At 40.0% G+C, this 18592-nt stretch overlaps 2 protein-coding genes across 11 annotated transcripts in view; one reads left to right on the top strand and one right to left on the bottom strand.

Moving 5' to 3' along the window:
• ORC3 (origin recognition complex subunit 3) overlaps nucleotides 1-784 on the top strand; it is a 72294-nt gene extending 71510 nt beyond the window's left edge. For 6 of the 10 annotated variants that reach the window (XR_013416301.1, XM_077999682.1, XM_028847368.2 and 3 more), the window contains one exon: nucleotides 349-784. Coding sequence is in view for 9 of the 10 variants with exons in the window: in XM_077999682.1 (XP_077855808.1) it covers nucleotides 349-454 (106 nt within the window). In the remaining variant the exon portion in view is untranslated. Of the gene's footprint in view, nucleotides 1-341 lie in introns of all 10 variants that reach the window. The other 4 variants (XM_077999681.1, XM_077999680.1, XM_077999679.1 and 1 more) reach the window with 1 other exon arrangement.
• Nucleotides 785-7295: 6511 nt separating this feature from the next.
• The window catches only part of AKIRIN2 (akirin 2), a 29146-nt gene continuing 17849 nt past the window's right edge, over nucleotides 7296-18592 (bottom strand). Inside the window, exons 2-5 of the mRNA XM_015136918.3 lie at nucleotides 13687-13830; nucleotides 9871-10020; nucleotides 8221-8292; nucleotides 7296-7977 (exon numbers count right to left, since the gene is read on the bottom strand). Coding sequence (XP_014992404.1) covers nucleotides 7967-7977; nucleotides 8221-8292; nucleotides 9871-10020; nucleotides 13687-13830 — 377 coding nt within the window. The 3' untranslated portion in view covers nucleotides 7296-7966. The remainder of the gene's footprint in view (nucleotides 7978-8220; nucleotides 8293-9870; nucleotides 10021-13686; nucleotides 13831-18592) is intronic.

The raw sequence follows: 18592 nt of genomic DNA, 5'->3' as shown, positions 1-18592 counted from the left end.
TTAGGTGATCTGCCTGCCTCAGCCTCCCAAAGTGCTGGGATTACAGGTGTGAACCACTGCACCTGGTGTGAATTCTCTATTTTTCTAATGTACATTTAGAAGTGGGAACGGGGAGCAATTTCCATACTATGTAGAACATTAGATTTAGGAAGCATTAAGTACTTTTCCATTTATGTTTTATTGACAGTAGATACTAATTAATGTTTTCCAGTAACAGTTATAGTTAGAAGTTTATATTTGAACTTTATATTTGAACTTCACTTTACCAACTAGTATTTTAACATTGAGATTTTAACCCCTTTTTGTCAAAAATACAGCACGGCCAGTTTCCTTAACTAAAGCCTCCAGTGCTCGGTTTATTAGAGCTGTTTCTGAACTAGAACTTTTAGGATTCATAAAACCTACCAAACAGAAGACTGACCATGTGGCAAGGCTAACATGGGGAGGCTGCTAGAAAGCAAATAAGTGAAGCCAGAACTATGACATTCAGCTTAAGAGAAAAAGGTGACCAGGCATATTTACATACACTAGAGGAGCCTGTTTTGGTGAGAAGATAAATGTGCAATCCCCATGTGATGTTTAACAAGAAAAGTACATTGCTAACCCCAAACAGGCATATATCAAAACACTGTGGAGTGCTTTAGAATCCAACAAATAATACGTAACTACAACTGCTCACACATTTTACTGTACTTTCCACAAAGTCATTACTAAATTGTGAGTAAATCTTTCTTGAACTTACAGAGTATAAAAATGTAATAAATTCCATTATCCAGGAATATAAGTTATTTGCAGTTGCTTTAGCAATCCTCATTCCTCCTCTCACAATTTCTTGCATTGGCATTCCTCACTTTAGTGTACTAGGCAATAAGTAACATGAGGCCAGGCGCGGTGGCTCACACCTGTAATCCCAGCACTTTGGGAGGCCGAAGTGGGCGGATCACGAGGTCAGAAGATGGAGACCATCCTGGCTAACACGGTGAAACCCCGTCTCTACTAAAAATACAAAAAATTAGCCGGGCGTGGTGGCCAGTGCCTGTAGTCCCAGCTACTCTGGAGGCTGAGGCAGGAGAATGGCGTGAACCCGGGAGGCGGAGCTTGCACTGAGCTGAGATTGCGCCACTGCACTCCAGCCTGGGCGACCAGTGAGACTCCGTCTCAAAAAAAAAAAAAAGAATAAGTAACACGAATATCTTACAGGTTGTTTCTCCTGGTTACTACAGGTTCCAAAACTGTCTCTGCCTCTCCATTTCCTTTAGTCTTACAACTTAAAAAAAAAAAAAAAAAGAAGGCCAGGCACGGTGGCTCATGCCTGTAATCCTAGCACTGTGAGAGGCCGAGGCGGGCGGATCACTAGGGCAGGAAATCAAGACCATCCTGGCCAACATGGTGAAACCCCATCTCTACTAAAAAATACAAAAAATTAGCCAGGCATGGTGGCATGTGCCTGTAGTCCCAGCTACTCAGGAGGTTGAGGCAGGGGAATTGCTCGAACCCAGGAGGCGGAGGTTGCAGTGAGCTGAGATCGGCCACTGCACTCCAGCCTGGGTGACAGAGCGAGACTCCATCTCAAAAAAATAAAATAAAAATACAAAATTAGCTGGGCGTGGTGGTATACACCTGTAATCCCAGCTACATGGGAGGCTGAGGCAGGAGAATCGCTTAAAGCCAGAAGGTGGAGGTTGTAGTCAGCCGAGATTACACCATTGCACTCCAGCCTGGGCAAAAAATGCGAAACTCCGTCTTAAAGAAAAAAAAAAAAAAGCTAGATGAATATGTCTCCAAAAAAAAAAAGAGTCAAAATGTTGCCAAGGTTAAAAATAAGGGGAAACCCCAAGGTACCATAAATAATCAACTGCAAGTCAGAGCAGAAAGCACCTAGCCCTGCAGAGTTTTGGGAAAGACAATGACCAGCATAGGTAGTTAAGTTAGATTAGGTATCTTTTCATCTTCATTTAAAAGGTGCCAGGATTTCTTATTCAACAGAATGTAAACACCTCTACATATGTACACAGGACTGTCATCTTGAATGTTACGAAATTTATTATATGCAAACTAAACACAAGTACCACCATTATCATAGAAAGCAACTGGACAAATAGAGGCTTTGACACCTTGGAATCCATGTATTAAAGACAGAGCCTCTGTCATTCTAGGGGTCCTTGAGTGAGGGTGTGGAACACAGCCCACTAAATGAATATGATCAAAGAATAAATTTCTCACGTTAAGTCAATGAGATTTCCATGATTTACCTTCATAGCAATTAGCTCAATATTTTTTCTCAATATTCTAGTCATTCTTCTTCTAGTCTTGCCTCCAACCATGTGTTTCATTTTTAAACAATAGTTAGTACAAATCTAGGGAAAGAATAGGTGATTTTAATGATTTTCCATCTATTTAAGGTAAGGAAGTTGGCAACAGGGAAGGTCTTCCAATACAAGGACACCATCACTATGTACAGTGTGGTTTCAAATGCTGCACATGAGCACCAGATAAAATTGTCAGTGTTTAGAAACCATTACTTTGAACAACACTCATACGGCAAGATGCTTTTTACACTATAAGGTACAGAGGAACTGGCCTCACACAGACCAGCAGATTCATATCTAAGGCACAGATTCACTGAGTAAAGTAAGTAGCCGTGCCTTACTTTTCTTTTGCTGGGTACTAAGTTGAATTTATCCAACCTAAACGCATGTCATGCACTGAACCACTTTGACTTTCCTCACTAAAGATTATGTAAGAAAGTAACAGCATGGCAGCTGCCCTATTTTCTTTTTCTTTTTTGAGACAGAGTCTTTTTCTGTCGCCCCAGCTAGAGTGCAGTGACACGATCTGGGCTCACTGCAACCTCCACCTCCTGGGTTCAAGCCATTCTCCTGCCTCAGCCTCCCAAGTAGCTGGGACCACAGGCGTGCGCCACCACGCCCGGCTAATTTTTGTATTTTTAGTAGAGATGGGGTTTTGCCATGTTGGCCAGGCTGGTCTTGAACTCCTGGGCTCGAGCGATCCACCCACCTAGGCCTCCCAAAGTGCTGGGATTACAGGCATGAGCCACCATGCCCAGTCGAAAACTGCCCCATTTTCACAATGAATACACAAAAGAGTAAATTAAAACATGAAGCTCCTTTGTGGTAATCATTAATGGAGCACAAAACCCTCAAGACAGCCTATGAAATGTCAGTTCAATTCTGTGTCCATTCTGTAATTCAGGAAACCTCTACCAAAATATCTTACAAAGGAAGTATTCTGCTTTACTAAATCTTTCATTTAAGAAATACTGATCTGAAAACCCTGAATTGAAGTAGGGTGAAATTCATTCAAAAAATACCAAGCATGTGCCATGTGCCAGGCACTGTATGCCAGTGAGCAAAGATCCTGCCTTCATTGCATTTAGCAGAGGGAGTAAAACAAACAAATGCAGGGCAGAGCACCAGGATGTTCAGGCTGCAATTTTAAACAGAGTGGTCAGAGCGGGCCTCATTGAGATGACATTTGTGCAAAATGTCGAGTGAGGAAAAAATTTTCCATGAAGTTTTGTGGGAGAAGAGCATGCTAGGCAGACACTAGCACTAACAAAAATCCTACGGCTAGCTACGCTGGAAGAAGAGCAAAGGTGGCCAATGTGGACAAGGTAGAGTGAGCAGGAGGAATTCAATAGGAATTGAATGAGGTGGGGTTGAGTGCAGGTAATTTAGGGCTCCACAGACCTTTGTGAAGTTTCTTTTACTTAGGTAGGAAGCCATCTAAACAAGACTTAAGAGTTTTAAAGGATCAGTCTGGTTGCTATGAGAGAATAGGATGGGTAAGAGGAGACAAAATGAGGCAAAACAAAGACCGGTTAAGAAACCACGGAAATAATCAAACTATGATAGTGTCTTGGATTAGGGTAATGGCAGTAGAGATGTTAACATTTTAGGTGGAACTAAGATTAGATGAAGGATGTGAGGAGTCCAAGACCGTTTCTGCCTTGAAACAAAGAATGGAGTGGCCATTAAGTGATTGAGGATGACTGAGAGGAAAAATTTCAGAGGCAAAAATAAGTTTTAGACATAAATTTCGAGGTGTCTACTAGATACCTAACTGAAGATGTCACATGGAGAGGTTAATATAATCTGATGTCCTTATGTGATGAGATCACCAAGATGAGTACTACGAGAGGAGGCACGCAGCCCAAGGTCGAGCTCGGGGGCACACTTATGTTTTAGCAAAATTCAGGGAAATCAGGATTGGGCCAGCAGCAAACGACAGACTGAGAAGGAGCAGCCAGTAAAGGAGAAACATCAAGCAAGTGTAGTATTTTGCAAGCCAACTGAAGAGTGCTTCAAGGTCAAATGCTGGCTGCTGATTAAACAAAGTGGAAATCTTTGCTGCATTTTACTAAGAGTAACGGAGTGGAGACAAAGTCTAATCACCTATCAGATGACCTAACCAAGTGTCCAAACTTAGCCTGGAAAAGCCGTAACTGTGTGATGCAATATGGAGACCGTAGCATCACCTTGCACTCCTGCACAAGTTTAACCTGAAACTTACAAAAACTTTAGACCTTTCAGTTTACAGGAAGTTCAAAGGGATATTAGAAGTTAAAATTAATGACACTACAAAGAAAAACTCAAGAAGACAACAGGCCTAGTATTTCCAGAAAGTAAGAATCTTAATTGAATCCTATTTGGGGGATGAGGGTAGCTATTTAAAAAAGAGACACATGGAAAAATGTGAAATAAGGACTTGATGTTAAATTAGGGAAGTATTTTATGTGGGAAAGTCTTTCAACTTTTCTGTTTGAATTTTTTCCTAATAAAACAAGTTGGTGAAAAAAAGGAGGGGGTAATAAACTGGGGGAAGTTTAGAAAATTCTTGAGTTTTGCTTTTATAAAGTGGAGCAGTAAAATAATCACTAGCAAGCGATATAGGATCAAAAGATTTTTTAATAACATGCTTATTATGCTTTTGGAAATGATTTAGTAGAGAAAGAAAATAGATGCAATAGAGAGAGGAGAGGACTGCTGGAGCTGTATCTTTGCCTGAGACATGGGTTTGCATCTAGTGCTCCTTACCCAGGGCAAATGCAGGAGCAGAGAATTGTGGGAGCCATATATCCTTGAGTAGACAGAGTCAGACTATTAGGGTGCTTTTGTAGAATATTCATTTAATACCAATTACTATAAGAGTTTGAAGGGAGTAAAGAGAACCCAAACAGGGCAAAAACAAGTCATTTCCAACCCTAGCTGCTTGAATCACCTAGGCAGCATATTAAACAGATTCCAAAAGTTCTCCCCCGCCACCAATTGTCTAAAGCAGTCTCTGGGGACAGGTAGAGCCTGAGAATCTTCCACCATTTTCTTTAGGGTCGTCTCTACTTCTTGCCACAGGCCAAAGACAGCTTTACTAGTTTAAACCTCCAATATTTATTTTTCTCAGATTGCCTATTTTTCCAAAAATACAAAGAATTATACCTATGTGCACTTGTTAATCAAAGATTTACTAAACATATACTACAGTACTGTATCAGTACTGCCTTTTACTAAGATGACTATTAACACAATTCTGTAGATACTTATTACAAGCAATTTCAGAGATTTGGGGAATTCGGAATCCCTAGGTAGCTAAAATAATCTTAATATTGAAATCATGTATGGTTGGTATTTGGACTAATCAACTACTGGACCCATCTGAAGTCAGAGTAGCCCATAAGCTAGGACTTTTGGGTAAGTGATAATGCAGAAATTTGGCTGTGGAAGAAAAAAAAATTTTTTTTTTTTTTCCTTAGATGAAGTCTCACTTTGTCACCTGGACTGGAGTGCAGTGGCATGATCTCAGGTCACTGCAACCTCTACCTCCTGGGTTCAAGCGATTCTTGTGCCTCAGCCTCCCAAGTAGCTGGGACTACAACAGGCTGTCCTGCTAACCAGTGGTTCTTAGCTGGGAACTGTTTTGTCCCTCAGGGACATTTGGCAATGTCTATAGACACTTTGGTTATCACAGTTGTGGTAGAGGCCAGAGATGTGGCTAAATATAATAATACACAGGAACAGTCACCACAGCAAAGAATGATCTGGCCCAAACTGCCATTAAGTACTGAGGTTGAGAATCTCTGTTCTAGACCATTAAAAGGGGGTAGAATTGGCCGGGTGCAGTGGCTCATGCCTGTAATCCCAGCACTTTGGGAGGCCAAGGCGGGCGGATCACGAGGTCAAGAGATCAAGACCATCCTGGCCAACATGGTGAAACCCCGTCTCTACTAAAAATACAAAAATTAGCAGGGCGTGGTGGTGCACACCTGTAGTCCCAGCTACTCAGGAGGCTGAGGCAGGAGAATCACTTGAACCCAAGAGGTGGAGGTTGCAGTGAGCAAGATGGCAGCACTGCACTCCAGCCTGGTGACAGAGCAAGACTGTGTCTCAAAAAAAAGGGTGGGGGGCATAGAATTACGTACCTTATTGCCACCCTGTGCTATACCAATGTTTCTCAATCACTAATTGGCATATAAATTGCCTGGGCACCTTGTGAAACCACAGAATTGGTGAAATGTAATTACCAAAGCTAAAAATAAAAAGATCCGGCCGGGCACAGTGTTTCACGCCTGTAATCTCAGCACTTTGGGAGGCCAAGATGGGCAGATCACCTGAGGTCAGGAGTTCAAGACCAGCCCCGCCAAAATGGTGAAACCCCATCTCTACTAAAAATACAAAAAATTAGCTGGGCGTGATGGCGCATTCCTGTAGTCCCAGCAACTCAGGAGGCTGAGGCAGGAGAATCGCTTGAACTTTGGAGGCGGAGGTTGCAGTGAGCTGAGATTGTGCCATTGCACTCCAGTCTGGGTGATGAGAGCAAAACTCCGTATCAAAAAAAAAAAAAAAAAATCCTTTTTCTTCTACTAACTTGATCAATAATAAATGTATATTTAAGATTGTCTTAAATTTTGGAAATATGCTATTAGAATTCAACAAAAGAATTCACTGAAGCATTTTTTTGCTCACTTCATTGTAAGAAAGCTATGTCTGGAAACCATGTATGGAAAGGTTTTTGCTGAAATCATGCTTTTGCGTATCAAGTCCTTAAAGGAAAAACTGGATTCTACTGATATCTGAGGTAATTCTATAGCAGTTAAGATACCTGTAACATTCTATCAGGCAGTAAGTTACAGAAGGAATTTAGAATCAGAACTCAGTTTTTTGAAATAGCACTAAAATCTTAGAAAATTAACTTCATTGATTCCTGGAAAATGCTTACGTTTTAAAACACCGCCTTTATTCAAATACTACCCCCATCTGTACATTAAGAAACAAGCAGAATAGAAGTAAATGTTTTATTCTTCCAACTAAATTCCAGTACTACAAGGGCAATAAAACAATGATACACTGGAAAAAAAAATGCAGCAATAAACATTTGTTAAAAAGACTGATAGAATAAATAAAACTACCAAAAAAAAAAAAAAATCATATAAACCCATTCTGAAACCCCAAGAAGTCCTGGAATACAGAAATGCCCTCCTCCTTCACTATTTCACAGGAAGCAGTGCAGGCTATTTGCTTAATATTGTCCTGGGATTACATTCTAAAATTAGTAACTGGTTACAGCTTGGTTGTAGTGCACAATTAAAATCACACTAACTTCATCTGAAGTGTCATTCTACAGATTTATTTACACAACCAGTGAAGGGCATGTTCTAGAATACCAGCTTTAATCCTTTTCAAACATTAATATAAGAAGCCAAATTGTAATGATACAGCAAAATGAGGCCACTGGTATTAATACAGGTAGCAAAGGTCCACATCCAGGTGGTACTGACATCAGGGAAATTTCCAAAACCAGTTGCTGCTGCCTAAGAGTGGTTGCCACTGACGAAAGCTTGAAATAACCTGTATTCACAGAAGGGGTATTGGCATTGCTGCATGTCATAATTGGGACCTCTTGCAACAACTCAACAAGGAACAAGGCAGCCCACAAATGCAGGATACGTGATTCATGAAACATCTAAAGGGTGAGAAAAGGAAAATTAGTGCAAAATACGGGTCAAAATCCAAACAAATACTAGACCTTGATTCCCAGTATTGCCCCTAGGTATTTAACCAAAAGTCTTGCAAAGTTATACTGCCTATTTCCTCCATACAGTCTCAGTAATTTTGTTAAATTCTCTTTTTGAGTATGAAAATAATTACAATGTCTTCTCCTTAAAAGATAGGCTTGAGTTTATAACTTCAAAGGTGAAATACTTACAACTAGCAGGCTGTTCTCCATATCGTCGCATTATTTGATCATGCGTAAACTTCACAAACGCATCATATTGTTCTATAAATCAAGGTACATGTCAATTACATGATTTGTAAAATGCCTTAATATTAACAGCCAGATAAACTGAAAATAAAAAATGTATAGTAAAACAATTCTAAGTTGACAATCACTTACATAACCTCGGTAGTACTAATACTGTATCAAATAAAAACAGCATGGAGCTTATCAGTCAAGAAACCTAGGTTTTAGTCCAATCACATGACCTGACATAAAGACTAGGTGAGATTTATTATTTCATAACAATTAAAAACAAGGCCGGGTGCAGTGGCTCACGCCTGTAATCCCAGCACTTTGGGAGGCCGAGGCGGGCGGATCATAAGGTCAAGAGATTGAGACCATCCTGGCTAACATGGTGAAACCCCGTCTCTACTAATACAAAAAAAAAAAAAATTAGCTGGGCATGGCGGCACACACCTGTAGTCCCAGCTACTCGGGAGGCTAAGGCAGGAGAATCGCTTGAGCCTGGGAGGCAGAGGTTGCAATGAGCCGAGATCGTGCCATTGCACTCCAGCCTGGGTGACAGAGCGAGACTCCATCTTTAAAAAAAAAAAAAAAATTGGCCAGGCGCGGTGGCTCATGCCTGTAATCCCAGCACTTTGGGAGGCCGAGGCGGGCAGATCATGAGGTCAGGAGATCGAGACCATCCTGGCTAACACGGTGAAACCCTATCTCTATTAAAAATACAAAAAAATTTGCCAGGTGTGGTGGCAGGTGCCTGTAGTCCCAGCTACACGAGAGGCTGAGGCAGGAGAATGGTGTGAACCTGGAAGGCGGAGCCTACACTGCCACTGCACTCCAGCCTGGGTGAGAGTGAGACTATGTCTCAAAAAAAAAAAAAAAAAAAAAAAACACAAAGGGCTTTCAATAGCTTTTTACCCTTCTACTCGGAAAGTTATTGTATGTGGGCTATGAATGGCAACTGACTGCAATGAGAATAGGATAACAAAAGCTAACAACAAAAAACTACCTAAAACCTGATCAAGTTATCACAGAAAAAGTTGTTATATATCTAAGCAATTTCTCTTCTCTACATTAACACCTCTACATTAATTCTTTAAGAATCAAAAAGCTTACATATCTATATAAACAGTAAATCTGTGGCTAAACATTCTATTTATGTTATCGTACATAATAAATTTTATTTACTGTACTTAAATTATCAAATTTTACTGATTTCTTCTGATAATTGAAACAGGACTGCAGTTTGACACTCAAATGACTTACACAGTGACAGCCAATTAGATATTTTAAATGTCTAGATTGATGGCAAAGTTATGAAAAATATAAAGTCAAAAAATCCACAACCAAATTGAGTTAAACAACTAACATCCTTTTTTAGTACAGGGTACATACCAATACTACTGCTTATCTACACGGCTAGCCAATACTCTTTTCCTGAGGTTACCAAGGCGGGCCATGAGCCATAAGGTTAATTTCCCTTCCTGAACGGAAATTTTCTCGTTCTCAGAGAATATACTGCAGTAGTGTATAGAAAGTGAAATTAAAGCACACATGGAAAATAATGCATTTTGTACAACTGAGTTCCTCAGAAACTCTAATAAACACACCTCATACCTGCAAGTTTTGTGTTCAATATTTCTTCATATTCTTCTCGAACTTTCTCTTCACGTTCTTTCAACAAACGTTCACAGATCATCCCAACCTGCCGTAGAGTAAATAAGGGCTGTTCTTTTTTTAATGGTGAGGATGCTGCAGATGAAGTCCCTATGTACAATGAGGACAAAAAATAGTACCTGGTTTAGAGCCATGATAGAAAGCAATTTCTAAATGAAGAGGTTTCATTTGGATCTCTTCAATCTTGATATAAAAGCATTTTAAAATCAGATTTTAAGCACAGCATTTCACAAGTCTTAAAACAACCAAAATAATAATTCCATCAGCTGGTGACGCTGGAAAAACGTGGCAAGATGTAATCAAGATAAAAAAAAAGTCTAAAGATGAGTAGAAAAAACTTTAAGACATAAGAAAGGCTGGGCGTGGTGCTCATGCCTGTAATCCCAACACTTTGGGAGGCCGAGGCAGGCAGATCACCTGAGGTCAGGAGTTTGAAACCAGCCTGGCCAACATGGTGAAACCCTGTCTCTACTACAAATACAAAAAAAATTAGCCAGGCATGATGGCAGGCACCTGTAATCCCAGCTACTCGGGAGGCTGAGGCAGGAGAATTGCTTGAACCCAGGAGGCAGACGTTGCAGTGAGCCGAGATCGTGCCACTGCACTCCAGCCTGGGCAAAAAGAGCAAAACTCCATCTCAAAAAAACAAAAACAAAAAATTAAAAATTAAATTTAAAAAAGACAAAAAACAAACATTACAATGATGGGTCCCATTACAAAACCTCTCATCTCCTTTCTGGAAAATACCATACCATGAAGTATTTTAGTGCCTAAACTTTCCTACACCAGGAATAAAGAACACCTCAGGTCTAAACTTAATTTATTTAGTCCCAGAATAACAAATCATTATGCCAGTAAAAAGACACAATCTTCAAAGCCATACCATTAATATCTTAACAGCCCACACACAATGAACCGGTAAATTATTCTACCATCATTTCACACCTTTAGAAAGGGGTTTTCCTTTATTAAAAAAGAAAATAGGCCGGGCATGGTGGCTCACGCCTGTAATACCAGCACTTTGGGAGGCCGAGGCGGGCGGATCACCTGAGGTCAGAAGTTCAAGACCAGCCTGACCAACGTGTAGAAACTTCGTCTCTACTAAAAATACAAAATTAGCTGGGCATGGTGGCGGATGCCTGTAATCCCAGCTACTCGGGAGGCTGAGGCAGGAGAATCACTTGAACCCAGGAGGCGGAGGTTACGGTGAGCCAAGATCATGCCACTGCACTCCAGCCTAGGCAACAAGAGAGAAACTCCATCTCAAAAAAAAAAAAGAAATTTCATGTTGGCACAATAAAACCTTTGTTTAAAAAAAGAAGGTACAGCATGAACCCTTTTTAAAAAAGATTAAAAAACATTCTGGAATCTAGCTGGGTATGGTGGCTCATACCTGTAATCCCAGCACTTTTTGGGAGGTTGAAGCAGGTGGAACCCTTGAGCTCAAGGCCAGCCTGCACAACATGGCAAACCATGTCTCTAGTAAAAATACAAAGATTGGCTGGGAGTGGTGGCATGTGCCTGTTCCTAGCTACAGGGTAGGCTGAGGTAGAGGCTGCAGTGAGCCAAGATCTCACCACTGCACTCCAGCCTGGGCAACGGAGTGAGACCGTGTCTCAAAAACAAAATGAAACAAAATAAAAAAGACATTCTGGAATCTACTTTGCTGGAGAAGCATAAATGATTCTAAAGGTGTTTGAACACATTGACTACTACCATTCAGTTAACAATAATTCGCATGGAAAAATAAGCTCAAGTACTGAGCTGATAATGCTATGCTCAAAACTCTATAGTATCATAGAACTACACTGTCATCACACTAAGAATCCCAAAGCAGCTGCAACATCAGTGTCTGTCAATATCATTAGTAAATTGGCAAGAATATTCCTTCAGCATTTTTATACCTATTAGTATTTTTTTATAAAAGAGAAAATATTTTGTAGTAATAACATCTATTGTAATACTGCTAAAAGTATTTTATTCACATTCAAGTGCACCACTCATTTGTTATCTATTGTTTCTTCATCTCACTCTGTGAATTTGCCCTGGTACCACCAATATTACTCTCTTAACTTAATGCTGCTTATAACCGGCATGGCAGGAGCTAGTTAACTATGCTTATTAGAACTGCGCATATCACAATAACAAAGCACACCAGCTTTATTCATAATTACCCAAGGCTATCTTAATTTATTTTCACATTCCCAGCTTTGTTACTTAAGAGCCAGTTAACTGATCTTCTAAGTGAGTAAGGAAATAATGATCTTGGTTTCCTGCTAATACAGTCTAGTACCCAACCCTCACCTCTTACTATGTTTCAACCACTAATAACTGGCCCCCCACAATGGGCATGGCAGTATTTAGTTTTGAACAATTTCATGTTTCCTAATCTAATTTTATTTGACTATATTATGGTCTTTGATTTTTTTTTTTTTCTTTTTTTTTTGAGACGGAGTCTTGCTCTGTCGCCCAGGCTGGAGTGCAATGGTGTGATCCCTGCTCACTGCAAGCTCTGCCTCCCAGGTTCATGCCATTCTCCTACCTCAGTAGCCGGGACTACAGGCACCTGCCACCACACCCAGCTAATTTTTTGTCTTTTTAGAGTGATGGAGTTTCACTGTGTTAGCCAGGATGTTCTCGATCTCCTGACTTCACGATCCGCCCGCCTCGGCCTCCCAAAGTGCTGGGATTACAGGCATGAGCCACTGCGCCTGGTCGAAATTTTTTTATTCTGCCAGGTTTTCCCACCCTTGCTAGAGGGAGGAGAGAAAGCATTGAACAAAGGCAACTGTTGTCACAAGAAAAGCTATTTTGCTGAGAACTTTACTAAAGGTAAGAGCCACTATTGATGGCTCTCTTTCAGCAAAACCTTCAACTTTCTCTTTGCTTCAAGTAGCCCTTATTCCTTTTTTTTTTTTTTAAAAAGGAAGGTTATTTGCAAACACTCCCCCCAACAAAAGGTAGGTAAAAACAGATACAGGATCAAAAAAAGTAATAAAATAATCCACCTTTAGAAATCTATCCCAATAAGACAAGTGTGTAAGGGAGGGTACGTATACAGGGATATTTCTTAAAATACTATACCAGCAAAACATCTAAGTTGAATTATCAATAAGCATTCGGTCATGACAAGGTACATCTATACCTAACAAAGGAGCATATAGTATTCTGTTAATTTTTTTTTTTTTTTTTTTTTGAGACAAAGTCTCACTGTGTCGCCCAAGCTGGAGTGCAGTGGCACGATCTCAGCTCACTGCAACCTCCGCCTCCCAGGTTCAAGTGATTCTCATGCCTCAGCCTCCCAAGGGGCTGGGACTACAGGCACATGCCACCATGCCTGGCTAATTTTTCTATTTCCAGTAGAGACAAGGTTTCACCATGTTGGCCAGGCTGGTCTCAACTCCTGACCTCCAGTGACCTGTCTACCTCGCTTGGCCTCCCCAAGTGCTGGGATTACAGGCATGAGCCACCGTGCCTGGCCTATTGTTAATTTTTTTAATAAAGGCTACAAATCATAGTACTTACAGGATGTCCACTTTGGGGATATTATTATACAGGTGGTTGTCCCTGGTTAGTGGGAATCCAGGTGATAATTCCTTATTTTGTACCATATTTTTAAGATGTCATGCATTACTTGTATAAATGTTTTTTTAAAACTCAGAGGAGATATAGTAGCTTAAATGACTAAAGACAACTTGGATTAAACTTTTCCCACTCTAAATAATAAACTTTATAAATGAAAAGAAATGTTATTACCTGGTGAAGCTGGTCCACTGAGGAGAAATGCATGTGGCTGTGCATCAGAAGTACAACACGGATCTGTCTGTTGGAAACTCGTTTCTAAATGTCTTCTCTTCTGCATTCGTTTATACTCTTGTTTTATGTTGTACAGAATTTGTTCTAAAATAAAAAAAGTTAAAATTTGGCAAGATAAAAACTTTCACATTAAAAAAGAGGTTGGCTTTCCAACATTATTTAGTAGACCAATCTACCCAAAATATTCCTTTCAAATAATATCCAGAAAACTGACATTCTGGTAGGAACTCATTTCAGCATAAATGAGGACATTCACTTAGCACATACACACCAACTGGAATTCAGCTGCTCAACAATATTCTTGCTGAGCACTGACTAGCAAAAATAAAGTTTTTCAATCAAAATAATGGTCAAGTAGTCTGTGAACCCAAACACCTATTTTACTCAGATTCTTGAGTTCCAAACTTAAAGCTCATTTATTCATCACATAGAACTATTACACTAACAGGCTTTTCCAACTGCCTTTAATGCCTTTATGCCTTTTCCAAGCCCATAAATAAGAAGGGGCGTGGGGGATTATGTATATTCAAGCACACAACAGTCTGAAGTGACAGTAGGTCAACAAAATGACAAAGCAGATGGGAACTAAAAAAGTCATCATACATTAAATGGCCATGGCCAATTATTTTAAGCTCAATAAAACCTAAGAATACTATAGCATTCTGAATCTTGGGGCTGGAGGGTGGGTGGGGTGAGGGAGAGACCATGTGAAGTGACTGGTACATGACAGGTCCTCAATAAATAAGAACCACCATACCACAGTGCAATTATCTTGAACCACAATCACACGAATGAGTAAAATTATATCTGGCATATCTTTTAGGCCAGTATGATTCATTTCAGAAAGATTTCTAACTCAAAATAATTACCATCTGGCCCCTCCAGAAAATCCCTACCTGGGGGTTTCCACTCCTCACTACACCTCCTCACTACACCTCACTACACCTCCTCACTACACCTCACTACACCTCCATACACCTCCTCACTACACCTCCATACACCTCCTCACTACACCTCACTACACCTCCTCACTACACCTCACTACACCTCCTCACTACACCTCACTACACCTCCATACACCTCCTCACTACACCTCACTACACCTCCATACACCTCCTCACTACACCTCACTACACCTCCTCACTACACCTCACTACACCTCCTCACTACACCTCACTACACCTCACTACACCTCCATACACCACCTCACTACACCTCCATACACCTCCTCACTACACCTCACTACACCTCCTCACTACACCTCCATACTACACCTCACTACACCTCCTCACTACACCTCACTACACCTCCTCACTACACCTCCATACACCTCCTCACTACACCTCCTCACTACACCTCCATAGCTCCCAAGTTAACAGGGTATCAATGTGAAACTACATCCCTAGAAGTTTACTAATCAAAATCCAAAGCAAGATTAAATAAAAATGAAATATTTAGGTGGCAATTAACTGGCAATAAAAAGACTGACGGAGTGGAGTGTAGCCTTAAAATTCAATTTTACAATGATGCATTAATTTAAGAACTGTTAGATATTGGTGAAGTGGGGTGGCTTAACACCTGTAACCATGGCACTTTGGGAGGTCGAGGTGGGAGGGTCACTAGAGGCCAGGAGGTCAAGACCAGCCTGGGCAACACAGAGGGACCCTGTCTCTATGACACACAAAAAAGAAAGCTAAAGATTTACATACAATAATTCTTTTTAAAATGTAACACTGGTGGTTTTCGTAGATAACCACCATATCTACAAAATCTTGTCACTTACCTCTTTTCTCACTTTATTTCCCTAGGAGAACTTTTAGAATTTTTGAGAGACTCTGGGAGGACAAATAAGTTCCCTTAAACATTTTAAATACTGCTTGTTTCATTATTTAAACTGAAAAAATGTTGCAAGACATATCCAGTTAAAGATACCATTTACATAAATTTCGTTGTATAAAAAGACCTGTTTATATATACATGAATGTGTGGTTTAAGTACAAAATCACACATCCACGTGTACTTAAACAGGTCTATAATGATTAATTTCAGGATGGTTATGTTGGAGTGCTTTAGCTGTATTTTTCATTTGTTAACATTTGTTTAATACGAGTTATGGTCATTTTCAGTCCTTTTCCATTTATTTGAACTACTTTGTAATTTGAAAACAAAGTTATTCCAATTGAGTGACAGTGGTTAAATTATTAAATTATCAGTGTTGGCATGAAAGAGTTGTCTTCTGAATGGTAAGCATACCTTGATATAAATAGGTTTCCTAATATTCACCAGAGGTACCCAATAAAACTAATGTAACATCTGGTTTCAACCACGACAAACACAAATACCCTCATTTTTTAAATAACAGACCTCTTTTCAGTAACAGCAATCTAAAGCGTTTTTTTCTTTTCGAGACGGAGTCTCGCTCAGTCATCCGGGCTGGAGTGCAGTAGCGCGATCTCGGCTCACTGCAACCTCTGCCTCCCAGGTTCAAGCAATTCGCCTGCATCAGCCTCCTGAGTAGCTGGGACTATAAGCGTGAGCCACCACGCCCAGCTAATTTTTATATTTTTGGTAGAGACAGGGTTTCACCATATTGGTCAGGCCTGTCTCGAACTCCTGACCTCAGGTGATCCAACCTTCTCGGTCTCCCAAAGTGCTAGGATTATAGGTGTGAGCCACTGCACCCAGCATTTATATTTTGCTCTCTGACAGAAAGTAAGCTTCACTCACATTCATCACTTTCTGTCCAAAGCTACCATTATCCTGATCAAAAGTGCTATTCAAAACATCATAAAATTTATTTATAACCAGAGATTTTAGGAGGTACTAGTTTGGAGTAACCTGACCTTAATATTTATCTTTTGTGTGACTTACATACGTTCTTTCATCACCACATAGCTGTTCTCAGATTTAGTGTTCCTTCTGCTTCACAAGTCAACCAAAGCACAACTAAAATGTACCAAAAGAATGCTTGTATAACAACCACCTCAATTTGTTCATTTGATAATCTCAAATGAAAGCTAACCCAGAATTAAGAAACAGTAAAACTTTTAAAAATTTATCTTTGTAAAACTCTATACCATCAGACACTTAGAGACATCACTAACATTTTAAGGTGTAATTTACAAATGACAAAATTAACCAATTTAAATGTACAATTCATTTGAGTTCTGACAAGTACAAACATACAGTTTTGGAACTAACATTAACTATGATAAATAACTTTTTATCACTCCAAAAACTTCTCTTGGGCTCCTCTGCAGTTAATTCACTACCACCATCACCACTTCCCCAGTACAGTCCACCAACACTCATCTGCTATTACTATATAGTTTTGCCTTCTCTAGAATTTCACATAAATGGAATCATAAAGAGTACAGACTTTTATGTCTGAACTACTTTCACTCAGCACAATGCTTTTGAGATTCATATATTTTGCATGAATCAGAAATTCCTTTTCGTTGGTGAGAATTCCATTGTATGTATGTATACATACACACACATATCTATCCTTTCTCCTGTTAATGGACATTAAGACTGTTTCCAATTTAGAACTATTACGAATATTCAAGTACCAGTCTTTGGCGGACATGTTTTCATTTCTCTTGGATAAATCCCTAGGAGTGGGAATAGGCTGCCTAATCATATGGCAAATGAACGGTTTATTTTGTTCTTACAAAATAAAATCGCGAAACCATTTTCCAGAGTGATTTTGTCATTTTGCATTCCTACCATAAAAGTATTACAGCTCCAGCTGTTCCACATCCTTGCCAACACTTGATATTGTCAGCTAAAGAGCTGAAGAATTTTTAAAGCTATTGACTGCATGCTTTTTACATCAAATATGATGCAACTATGTCATCTAAGCCACACTGGTGCCCTCAAATGCTCTAATACTGGTAACATGTGATCAACAATGTTATGCAGTAAAGGGTCCAATTTAACTTGGCCAAGATCTCAACCGCACAAGTAGCAAACAGCTAACTGCAATGGCAAGCCTCAAGCTCAATTTATTTCAGTCCAGGGATATAAACAGTCTTGAAGCTGATAAACTCAAGAAACTTCCTCGGATTCAATATTCTACAACCACCACATTGCTAAGCTCAATCTAGATACTTGGGTGACCTGAGTTGCTTTCATACCAGGTAGATAAAGGCCTTCTACATATCAGTAAAGTACTTGTCTACTTAGTCTTAAGCTACTTAGATCTGGCCATCTCTTACCAAACCAGCAAGTTAACATTTTATCCAAGGTACATGTAATATCTGACATTGTCTTGCCAATACAATTTAAAGTTCATTAAAGAAAAAAGAAGTCCGAGCTTCACTTGTATTATCAGTTGCATATTCCAGTTTTAATCATATGCCTTCCTATTTGGCTTATGAGGCATAGACTGAATTTGCAGCAACCATTTAGAGCAAAATATGTAGAGTTATCTTCAAGACAAGCTACAGCACACAAATGGCTGTATATTCTTTTACTAAATCCTAAAAACTACCTCTTTTACCATAAAATACTGCTAAGTGGAAGTCATTAGCAAGTTCTACGACTCACAGCATTTTCATTCGCAAAACCAGTACATGTCGGCCGGGCGCAAAACCAGTACATGTCGGCCGGGCGCAGTGGCTCACGCCTGTAATCCCAGCACTTTGGGTGGCCGAGGCGGGCGGATCACGAGGTCAGGAAATCGAGACCACAGTGAAACCCCGTCTCTACTTAAAAAAAAAAAAAAAATAGGCCAGGCGCGGTGGCTCACGCCTGTAATCCCAGCACTTTGGGAGGCCGAGACGGGTGGATCACGAAGTCAGGAGATCGAGACCATCCTGGCGAACACAGTGAAACCCCGTCT

The sequence above is a fragment of the Macaca mulatta genome, chromosome 4 (assembly GCF_049350105.2).
Source record: "Macaca mulatta isolate MMU2019108-1 chromosome 4, T2T-MMU8v2.0, whole genome shotgun sequence".
NCBI lineage: Eukaryota > Metazoa > Chordata > Mammalia > Primates > Cercopithecidae > Macaca > Macaca mulatta.
This window is presented reverse-complemented; position numbering and strand designations above follow the sequence as displayed.